At 35.8% G+C, this 12,285-nt stretch overlaps 1 protein-coding gene across 1 annotated transcript in view; it reads left to right on the forward strand.

The window, feature by feature from the left end:
* LOC123529167 (mitochondrial substrate carrier family protein ucpB-like) overlaps positions 1–12,285 on the forward strand; it is a 32,932-nt gene extending 20,647 nt beyond the window's left edge. Inside the window, exons 5-6 of the mRNA XM_045309387.2 lie at positions 215–371; positions 4,371–12,285. Of these exons, the coding sequence (XP_045165322.2) occupies positions 215–371; positions 4,371–4,552 (339 nt within the window). The 3' untranslated portion in view covers positions 4,553–12,285. The remainder of the gene's footprint in view (positions 1–214; positions 372–4,370) is intronic.

A 12,285-nucleotide genomic window follows, 5' to 3' on the forward strand; every position in this document is an offset into this window, starting at 1 on the left:
CTGTAACTCTAACTTTCAATTTTAACAGAATAACCTCTCTCGCGCAAAATGTCCCAAAAGTGCAGTATCCTTCATTATTTCTTAAACTTACCTAACATGCATTGGAAATACACTTCATTAATTTCCCTGGGTCTTGTGATGTAGCTCTTTACAGATTTAATTCACCTGGAATGCTGCTCAGGTTGGAACTGAAACATACACTATTCCCTTGCAGATTCCAGCTTATGATCACTCTAAGCATCTGATATTGAATGCAGGATTATTGACTGAGGGAGTCCCACTCCATGTGACAGCCTCTATGATAGCCGGATTCTGTACAGCATGTACAACATCACCAGTAGATGTAGTCAAAACTAGAGTCATGAATCAGTGTGAGTATATATACATAGATTTAACTGACCAATAGATGTATTGTAGTCAAAACTAGAGTCATAAACCAGTGTGAGTATATATACCTGGATTTAAATGACCAATAGATGTATTGTAGTCAAAACTAGGGTCATAAACCAGTGTGAATATTATATACCTGGATTTAACTGACCAATAGATGTAGTCAAACTGGGGTCATGAACTAATGTGAGTTTATGTACCGGTACTTTGAATTAAATCAATCATCCTTAGATGTAGTTAAAACTAGTTAGTAACCAGTGTGAGTATATAAACCTTGATTTCACAGGCCAGTAGATGTAAACAAAATTAGAGTCAAGAACCAGTATGAGTGCAAATACCAGGAATTAAATGACCAACAGATGTAGTCAGACCTGGAGGTGAGAATCAGTGTGAGTATAAATACCTGAATTTATAGGAACAATTCATGTAGATGCAGTCAAACCAAAGTCATTAACTAGTGTAAATATGTATACCTAGAATTAGATAATCAAAGATAAGTCATGGACCATTTTAAAGAAAAATACTATGTTTTAAAACACAGTAATTATAGATGTAGTTAAGACTGGTCATAGACTGTTGTGAATACATGTATAAATACCTAGAATTAAATAATGTGTATGTTGAGTTGTTAACCAGAGTGGATTTATAATGTTTAAAGAATTCAACATGTTTTGAATTAGAAATTGCCAAATGCCATTACAGTTACTGTTAAAAAGCTTAGTATGAATTTGCAGAAAGAGACGACAGAACAGAATATTACACTTAAACTGGAATATGAAGAGTTCATTGATTACTGTGAAATCATTTAATTACTGTGAAATCATTTAATTTCGTCTGCACGAAATTTCGTGGTTTTGGTCAAAATGGCTGTTTCGTGGGGCTGTAAATTCGTGGATTTTCAATTATTTATGCCCCCGAAGGGAGGCATATAGGTTTTGAACGGTCTGTCAGTCTGTGAGTCTGTCAGTCTGTCCGCAATTTTCGTGTACGGTCCATATCTTTGTCATCCATGGATGGATTTTCAAATAACTTGGCATGAATATGTACCACAGTAAGACTATGTGTCGCGTGCAAGACCCAGGTCCGTAGCTCAAAGGTCAAGGTCACACTTGGACGTTGAAGGTCATTTTTCATGATAGTGCATTCATGTCTGGTCCATATCTTTGTCATCCATGGATGGATTTTCAAATAACTTGGCATGAATGTGTACCACAGTAAGATGACATGTCGCGCGCAAGACCCAGGTCCGTAGCTCAAAGGTCAAGGTCACACTTAGACGTTAAAGTTCATATTTCATGATAGTGCATTCGTGTCCGGTCCATATCTTTGTCATCCATGGATGGATGTTCAGATAACTTGGCATGAATGTGTACCACAGTAAGACGACGTGTCGCGCGCAAGACCCAGGTCCGTAGCTCAAAGGTCAAGGTCACAGACGTTAAAGGTCATATTTCATGATAGTGCATTGATGGGCTTGTCCGGTCCATATCTTTGTCATTCATGCATGGATTTTAAAATTATTGGGCATGAATGTGTACCACAGTAAGAAGACTTGTCGCGCGCAAGACCCAGGTCCGTAGGTCAAAGGTCCTAAACTCTAACATCGGCCATAACTATTCATTCAAAGTGCCATCGGGGGCATGTGTCATCCTACGGAGACAGCTCTTGTTCTTCATAATTTCCACAGGAATAGATCTAGTATATCATTTTGTTCTTACATGTGAAACCTAAACGTGTCAAACAGCGCTACAAATGTTACCGAATTTGCAATTTACGCCGCCGGAGATTAGCGAGTGATCGTGTGCCTATTAATGACCGCATTATCTATAATTATACGACCCCTAATTTGCAAAAGTTGATGAAACTGTGAAATGTTAATAAGAAAAGTTGGTGCCAATTAAAAAGTGTCAAAACTAGACTTTCAGTTTCATCCAGATGTTTTTTCGGAATTAAAGCACGTCTGCATCTAAAATTACAAACTGATGAACTTGTGCATGTGTTATTTCCTGCCAAGAAACATGTAATGTGAATTGGGTAATAATGCATCGGATGCAAATCTAGCAATTAATTTATAAGATTTAATAGTCCCAAAGTAGTAGTAGTTTACTACGTGTCAGTAAAAATAAAGGCTAGTGTAAAACATTGCAGAGCGGGCCCGAAAAAATTAAAAAAGCAGCCGCAGAATAGTGCGGTTGGCACGTGACACTACGTCAAACTTCTATTTTTAGCTCGACTTTTCGAAGAAAAAGTAGAGCTATTGCACTCGCCCCGGCGTCGGTGTCGCCGTTGGTTAAAGTTTTTTATAAAGTCACATATCTCTGTTACTATCAAAGCTATTGACTCGAAACTTAAAATAGTTATTTACTATCAAAGTCTACTCCAGGTGATACAATCTCCATAACTCTGTTTGAATTTTGATGAAGTTATGCCCCTTTTTGACTTAGAATTTTTGGTTAAATTTTTAGCTCACCTGAGCACAAAGTGCTCAAAGGTGAGCTTTTGTGATCGCTCTGTGTCCGTCGTCCGTCCATCGTCATCAACAATTTGACTGTTAACTCTCTAGAGGTCACAATTTTGGCCCAATCCTAATGAAACTTGGTCAGAATGTTACTCTCAATAAAATCTTGGATGAGTTCGATATTGGGTCATCTGGGGTCAAAAACTAGGTCACCAGGTCAAATTAAAGGAAAAGCTTGTTAACACTAGAGGTCACAATTTTGGTCCTATCTTAATGAAACTTGATCAGAATGTTACCCTCAATAAAATCTTTGACGAGTTCGATATTGGGTCATCTGGGTTCAAAAACTAAGTCACCAGGTCAAATCAAAGGAAAAGCTTGTTAACACTCTAGAGGTCACAATTTTGGCTCAATCTTAATGAAACTTGGTCAGGATGTTACCCTCAATAAAATCTTGGACGAGTTTGATATTTGGTCATCAGGGGTCAAAAACTAGGTCACCAGGTCAAATCAAAGGAAAAGCTTGTTAAAACAGTAGAGGCCACATTTATGACCATATCTTAATGAAACTTGGTCAGAATGTTAGTCTTGATGATCTTTAGGTCAATAGGTCAGGTGAGCTATACAGGGCCTTCATGGCCCTCTTGTTTTATAAAGTCAGATATCTCTGTTACTATCAAAGCTATTGGCTTGAAACTTTAAATAGTTATTAACTATCAAAGTTTGCACCAGGAGAAACAATCCCCATAACTCTGGTTTGAATTTTGACCGAGTTATACCCCTTTTTAACTTAGAATTTTTGGTAAAAGTTTTTGATAACATCAAATATCTTTGTTACTATTAAAGCTATTGACTTGAAACTTAAAATAGTTATTTACTATCAAAGTCTACACCAGGAGAAACAAACCCCATAACTCTGATTTGAATTTTGACAGAGTTATGTCCCTTTTTAACTTAGATTTTGTGGTTAAAGTTTTATAAAGTTTTTACTGGCAAAGTTCTAATTCAGAGTCAAGCACTGAGAAAGTCGAGCACACTGTCTTACGGAAGCTCTTGTTAGTATTACTTTTGCTATGATGAGCATGATGTAAACAAACCATGGGTAAATGTCTAAATGAAATTTGGTTTTGTTCCAACGCATACCTATGTTTATGGTTGATGGAGCCTCTATAAACTACATGAAAACCGCAGGTCAGTACTGCCGTATGCACACAACTACGAATTAGATCGGATGGCTATGGTGTATTTTTTTGGCGACATTGTGCATTGTTTTGTACAATTTACATTATTGTTGGCACAATTTGTTTGTTGGGACTTAATATCGTGGTTGAGCTGAACCACGAAATCCACGAAAATGAATCCCCCACAAATAATAATGATTTCACAGTAGTCTTCTCACATTTAATTCATACCCAGCATAATTCATTAACCAAGTGGGACCTACAAAACGCAATTCATTTCCTGATGTCAAGGCAACAGAGAATAATATAACACGTCTCTGTGTATATTTTTTCCATTACAGGCCAAATAACAAAACCGTACAAATCAGCGTTTGATTGTTTTGCAAAGACATTACGTGCTGAGGGACCACTTGGTTTGTACAAAGGTTTTATACCAAATTGGATGAGAATTGGACCACATACAATTGTTACCTTCTTTGTGTTTGAACAGCTTCGAAAGGTTATAGGAATGGCTCCAGTTTAGTCTTATACAGGAATTCAGATGATGTTCAAAACATCTATAAAATTTTGGCAGTCTGTTAAGACTTGCTACTCTCATGTCGGTTGTTGTTGTTGCAAATCTTATTGGTCTTTTCAGTATATATGTCAGAAACAAATTCACTGTTTTGGGCCTATGTAATAGTGTGTTATGTTAAAAAAAAATCTCCTTGCAGAGTAACTTTGTGATAAGAAGATATTTTTAAGTTGGTTTACATTGTAATCTTTTATACTATTTTTGTCATTTTTAGCTCACCTGAGCACAAAGTGCTCAAAGGTGAGCTTTTGTGATCGCCCTGTGTCCGTCGTCAGTCGTCCTTCGTCAACAATTTGACTGTTAACACTCTAGAGGTCACAATTTTGGCCCAATCTTAATGAAACTTCGTGAAAATGTTACCCTCAATAAAATCTTGGACGAGTTTGATATTGGGTCATCTGGGGTCAAAAACTAGGTCACCAGGTCAAATCAAAGGAAAAGCTTGTTAACACACTAGAGGTCACAATTTTGGCCCAATCTTAATGAAACTTGGTCAGAATGTTACCCTCAATAAAATCTTGGACGAGTTCAATATTGGGTCATCTGGGTTCAAAAACTAGGTCACCAGGTCAAATCAAAGGAAAAGCTTAACACTCTAGAGGTCACAATTTTGGCCCAATCTTAATGAAACTTGGTCAGAATGTTACCCTCAATAAAATCTTGGACGAGTTCAATATTGGGTCATCTGGGTTCAAAAACTAGGTCACCAGGTCAAATCAAAGGAAAAGCTTAACACTCTAGAGGTCACAATTTTGGCCCAATCTTAATGAAACTTTGTCAGAATGTTACCCTCAATAAAATTTTGGAAGAGTTTGATATTGGGTCATCTGGGTTCAAAAACTAGGTCACCAGATCAAGTCAAAAGAAAAGCTTGTTAACACTCTAGAGGTCACAGTTTTGGCCTTAATCTTAATGAATCTTGGTCAGAATGTTACCCTCAATAAAATCTTGGACGAGTTCGATATTGGGTCATCTGGGGTCAAAAACTAGGTCACAAGGTCAAATCAAAGGAAAAGCTTGTTAACACTCTAGAGGTCACAATTTTGGCCCAATCTTAATGAAACTTGGTCAGAATGTTACCCTCAATAAAATCTTGGACGAGTTCAATATTTGGTCATCTGGGGTCAAAAACTAGGTCACCATGTCAAATAAAAGGAAAAGCTTGTTAACACTGTAGAGGCCTCATTTATGAATCTTGGTCAGAATGTTAATCTTGATGGTCTCAAGGTCCAGTTTGAATCTGGGTCATGTAGGATCAAAAACTAGGTTACCAGGTCAAATCAAAGGAAAAGCTAGTTAACACTGTAGAGGCCACATTTATATTTTAATGAAACTTGGTCAGAATGTTGATCTTTGTCATCTATAGGTCAAGATCAAAGCTGGGTCAGGTGGGATCAAAAACTAGGTCACTAGGTCAAATCAAAGGAAAAGCTTGTTAACACTCTAGAAGCCACATTTATGACTGTATCTTCATGAAACTTAGTCAGAATGTTAATCTTGATGATCTTTAGGTCAGATTTGAATCTGGGTCTTGTGGGGTCAGAAGCTAGGTCACCGGGTCAAATCAGAGGAAAAGCTAGTTAACACTTTAGAAACCACATTTATGACCATATCTTGATGAAACTTGGTCAGAATGTTAATCTTGATGATCTTTAGGTCAATAGGTAAGGTGAGCGATACAGGGCCTTCATGGCCCTCTTGTTTATGTTATTCTTACATTTTATTGAAATTTGATATGAAATAGAAGAATCTAAGCCTTATTTTATACAGTACTCATAAAACATTATTTTAAATAATATTGTTTTATCTTTCACATGTGAACACATGATCATCCATTTTCACACTGGCCATATATCATTTGGTACTTGTTGAAAGTTGTTTTGATCTTACACTGAAACAAACAAATACTCTGTGTATGGTATTTTGATATTTTATATAAATTGTTGTCTATATACTTTTTGTGGGGGGTTGGGAGGTGGGGGTCGAAGGGTTTCTTTTTGATGTACACCTTGATTGATGCCTTAAGAATCTGTGCTGTTGTTTGATCTTAAATGGGTAAATGTCAGTTTTCATTTATGCTAAATGTCCGTTTTCATTTAAAGGCATCAGAAAATCATACTTTTGTATTACATTTTTAGCTCACCTTTCACAAAGTGACAAGGTGAGCTTTTGTGATCGCGCAGCGTCCGTCGTACGTGCGTGTGTAAACTTTTGCTTGTGACCACTCTAGAGGTCACATTTTTCATGGGTCTTTATGAAAGTTGGTCAGAATGTTCACCTTGATGATATCTAGGTCAAGTTCGAAACTGGGTCACATGCGGTCCAAAACTAGGTCAGTAGGTCTAAAAATAGAAAATCCTTGTGACCTCCCTAGAGGCCATATTTTTCAATGGATCTTCATGAAACTTGGTCAGAATGTTCATCTTGATGATACTTAGGTCAGATTCGAAACTGGGTCACATGCGGTCAAAAACTAGGTCAGTAGGTGTAAAAATAGAGAAACCCTGTGACCTCTCTAGAGGCCATACTTTCCAATGGATCTTCATGAAAATTGGTCAGAATGTTCACCTTGATGATATCTAGTTCAGGTTTTAAACTGGGTCACATGCCTTCAAAAACTAGGTCATTAGGTCAAATAGTAGAAAAACCTTGTGACCTCTTTAAGGGCAATATTTATCATGGGATCTGTATCATGAATCATGGGATCTGTATCATGAAAGTTGGTGTGAATATTCATCTTGATGATATCTAGGTCAAGTTCGAAACTGGGTCAACTGCGGTCAAAAACTAGGTCAGTAGGTCTAAAAATAGAAAAATCTTGTGACTCCCTAGAGGCCATATTTTTCAATGGATCTTCATGAAAATTGGTCATAATGTTCACCTTGATGATATCTAGGTCATATTCAAAACTGGGTCACGTGTGGTCAAAAACTAGGTCAGTAGGTCTAAAAATAGAAAAACTTGTGACCTCCCGAGAGGCCATATTTTTCAATGGATCTTCATGAAAATTGGTCATAATGTTCACCTTGATGATATCTAGGTCAAGTTAAAAACTGGGTCACATACGGTCAGAAATTAGGTCTTTAGGTCTGAAAATAGAGAAACCTTGTGACCTCTCTTACAGTCCATACTTTTCAATAGATCTTCATGAAAATTTGTCGGAATGTTCACTTTGATGATATCTAGTTCAAGTTCGAAACTAGGTCACGTGCCATCAAAAACTAGGTCAGTAGGTCAAATAATAGAAAAACGTTGTGACCTCTTTAGAGGCGATATTTTTCATGGGATCTGTATGAAAGTTGGTTTGAGTATTCATCTTGATGATATCTAGGTCAAGTTCGAAACTGGGTCAACTGCGGTCAAAAACTAGGTCAGTAGGTCTATATCGTCCGTGTGTCCGTGCATAAACTTTTGCTTGTGACTACTCTAGTTTAAGATCCAGCCTTAAAATTTGGATGACATGTAGTTTTGCACACCAATCTTTAAACTGTCTTTCAGTGACCATAAATGTGACCTACTGATCTACTTTCTAAAATTTTAGCATTAGTTTGCCATTTGAAACATGTGGTTCAATATACTCAGGTGAGCGATTCAGGGTCATCATGATCCTCTTGTTTGTTTGTTGGGAGGAACAAGATTTCATTTTATTGTCCAGTTGATTTGATTAAATACTCTGGTTTTATGTCTTACATTTTTATGATAAAATCTTCCTTTTTGAAGATAAAAAGGTACTGAGGTAATAATTTTATACACTAGGATACTCGAGATGTATATATGGTACATACTCCGGTTGTATAAATGATTTGTTGACTGTTTTCTTTTGTAAAATATTATTTTGTACACTTTTTGCTTTTAGATGTACGGGTACTATAATTCACCATGCATTTTGTGGTTTGAAAAAACAACATTTTTTTTCACTGATTTTAACCAAATTTTGTATGTATGAAGAGGATGTAACTTGAAAGGCTTTGATGTGTACTCGGGTACAAGTTGGGTCCATTCTTACCATCACAATTTGTCTTCAGTTGTGTTATATAAATTAAGATCGTTGCCTTCTGTAGATTGGATATTTGTCATGTGATCTTTATTTTGTGATATGATAAACTATGGACATGCCCTGTTCATGTTAAGTATGCCCCTTTTTTATCAGTAAATAAAATAAAAGCAGGAGTTCAGATGTGTTATAATTAAATTACAAGTGAAGGCATTTATCATGTCAATTCTAACCACGTATAATTTCACACTTTTTTTCTGCAATCAGTCCATAGGCTGTTACAGTCTTCACACCGGTTGGAAAGGATAGCATATTAGTATTTATAACCTAGTAATCAGATAACTCACAAACTATTTTGTGAATAGAATTATCAAATGTAAGATTATGCAGAAATTTTGTAATTTGCTCAGTGTTGTTATCTTGACTTGTGTGTGACATCACATCATTATGATGTCATATCTTGATTAAGTTTGCTACTGCAAATAAGTCAATAGACATTATATCATATTTAATTATGTTTTTGAAATGTTATTTTTTCTATCGGTTTATCACATGAAAAGTAGGTATTTAATGGAATAGAAGTAGAATCTGCTATGTTACAATCGTTGGGAGTAATAATAAATGTTTTTTACACTTTAGGATACAATGAATCCATTGTAAAAGTTCCCTATTTATTAATGAAAATAAAAACATAATAAATATTTAACAAATATACAGAAGTTGAAAGATGGAAAAAGGGTTTAAAGGGACTTGTTTTCATAAAGTTTGAAACGTTAAAACATCACATGTTATGTCCATAATCAGGGTGATCTAGAGCTTTAATGCAATATGTAATTATGTCTTTTCCACTACTGCGGGAGACATATTGTTTTTGGCCTGTCCGTCCGTCACACTTCATTTCCGATCAATATCTGGAGAACCACTTGACCCGGACTGTTGAAACTTCATAGGATGATTAGGCATGCAGAGTAGATGACCCTATTGATTTTGGGGTCACTCTTTTAAAGGTCAAGGTTACAGGGGCCTGAACATGGAAAACCATTTCAGGTCAGTAACTCGAGAACCATTTGACCCAGAATGTTGAAACTTTATAGGATGATTGGACATGCAGAGTAAATATCCCCTATTCATTTTGGGGTCACTCTTAAAGGTCAAGGTTGCAGGGGCCTGAACATGGAAATCCATTTCCAGTCAATAATTTGAGAACCATTTGACCTAGAACCTTCAAACTTCATAGGGTGATAGGACTTACAAAGTAGATGACCCCTGTTGTTTTTGGGGTCAGTCTTAATGGTCAAGGTCACAGGGGGCTTTCCAATCAATAACTTGAGAACCACTTGACCCAGAATGTTGAAACTTGATAGGATGATTGGACATACAGAGTAGATGACCCCTACTGATTTTGGGGTCACTCGATCAGTAGTCAAGGTCACAGGGGCCTGAACGTGTAAAACTGTTTCCAGTTCATAACTTGAGAACCACTAGGCACAGAATGTTGAAACTTAGTGGGATGATTGGACATGCCAAGTAGATCATCAGTATTGCAGCCAACCATCAGTGTCTCTTTGACTTTCGCTCCTGTCCCCTATTGACTTCTTGCCTATATGACTTTGCATTGGGGAGACATGCGCTTTTCTACAATCTTCTAGTTTGATATTGTATAATGTCTAGAAAAACACTTTTCTTTTGAATGCTTATTTACAGGTAAATGAAAGTAGAAAATGATAAATCTTAATCCCTTTCATCTGATGAGTATATGCAGATTACAGATGGAAATGTTTAGATGTTAAGCTCTATTTCAATTTGAATATTTTTAATATACTTATAACTAAACTGTTTGGACCAATAATGCGTTATACATGTTTTTTGTTGGCTGTTGTTAGGGTAAACTTAGAAATGTAGGCTCTCTAGTTATTATCTATTTTCACTTATTCATTATAAGAATGATATAACTTTGACTTTAAATGGCCTAAATGTTTTTATACATGTTATTGAAAATAATGTTGTGGCCTATTTGTGCAAGACATCTATTTTATTCATGAAATACTCAAAAAGCATTTCTGTGCAAAATATTTCTTTGATTTATTTGTCTAAAATGGCATTAAATTCGATATGTTTTATTTCAGTTCAGTTTCATTTTGTTAGATATTTTGACTATGAGTAATATGCTGTTGTTCAATTTAACGTAATCATGCTCAATTTTCAGATTTTTATGCCCGGTCAGAGATCGAAAGCTATAATTTTCATGTTTCTAGTTGGTCCATCAGTCTGTCAGTTTCATGTGCCGTCCATATCTTCTAAACCCCTTGAATGCTATTTATTAAACTTGGTTTGAACGTTTCTGTCCGTAAGATGACGTGCAGAGGTTATGATCTAATCATGACAGACTAAGGTCAAGGTCAAAACTGCAGACCAGAAGTTTCTGTCTGGCTCATATCTTCTATAGTCCTGGAAAGATATTTATGAAACTTGAGTGGGATGTTTAATCTCATCTTGTGTGCAAAATCCATGTTTGAATTCTGCTGGTTCCGAAATCAAGAGAACACCAGTCCTGAAGGTCAGATATTTGAGAATTGTTCATTTTTTACAATTTACTCTGTTTAATATTACTGCTTACAGTTTTATGCGTTTTCCTATTTATATTGTTTTTCAAGTCGGTCAGTCAGTGTTTAAGTTTATTTATGGTCCATCCACCCTCTCAGGCAGAGTATAACATAAATGCTACAAAAAGTAAAGTGTGTGTTTTTCTGGATTTAGTTATGACAGTTAAATTGGTGGTAACATTCTGTTGTAATAACATTGCAAACATGTATGTATATTAGTATTAGACAGAATTAGGTAAGAAATGCATACATGTAGATTGAAAAAATTATGATCACTATCGAAAAGGCTGCTTACAAGATTCTGTGCATGAAAATAAACATATCATGTTGCTTTTGTCCTATTTTATGCCGAACTTTAAATGTGCAATTTTCTATGCAATTTTTATAATGTTGATAGCTCTTACAAAGGATATTACTGATATACATTTACATTCACTGTGCAACTAAAGTTTATTTTCACATAAACAATACTGATGCAATTATACATGTATCAAGGTTGACCCTTTCTGCAAGATTGCATGTATGATCAGATGGCTTACACAAAATACATGAACACAGATTGTAGGTGAAATAAGATAATCTCAAAACTCTTATTACGGTAATATAATTTTATATTAAATTGACCTCATTTATAATCAAATGATTATGACTATCTTAGTGACTAAAGTGAAAGTGAATCCATCTTGAAATATTTTGATAAGCCAATAGTTAAGTCCTGTATGATTGGTTTTTGCATTTCAGCACTAATCCATGTAAGGAAATGAATGCAGAAAGGGCAGCCTTTAAAAGTTTGTTGACAATCAATTTTATGATGCTTGCTTCAGCCAGTGGCATTTATTGTGAGTTACCCATGTATCCAAGTTCTTCAATGTGGAAATGATTAATGATACTTTTTTCTTGTATCCGTTGGGGAAATTTCTTGTGCTGTCATATGTTGCAAGGTTATTAAACATAAATTCTGTTCAGTGATTCTTGTCCATGCTTCATCTCCAAATGTCCCATCCAGATTTCAGTGAAGCTTTACAGGGATTATTGGAACCGGGTATAAAGCCTATGCATGTCATTGGCATGTCTCGCTCACATAA

The sequence above is a fragment of the Mercenaria mercenaria genome, chromosome 13 (assembly GCF_021730395.1).
Source record: "Mercenaria mercenaria strain notata chromosome 13, MADL_Memer_1, whole genome shotgun sequence".
Classification (NCBI taxonomy): Eukaryota; Metazoa; Mollusca; class Bivalvia; order Venerida; family Veneridae; genus Mercenaria; species Mercenaria mercenaria.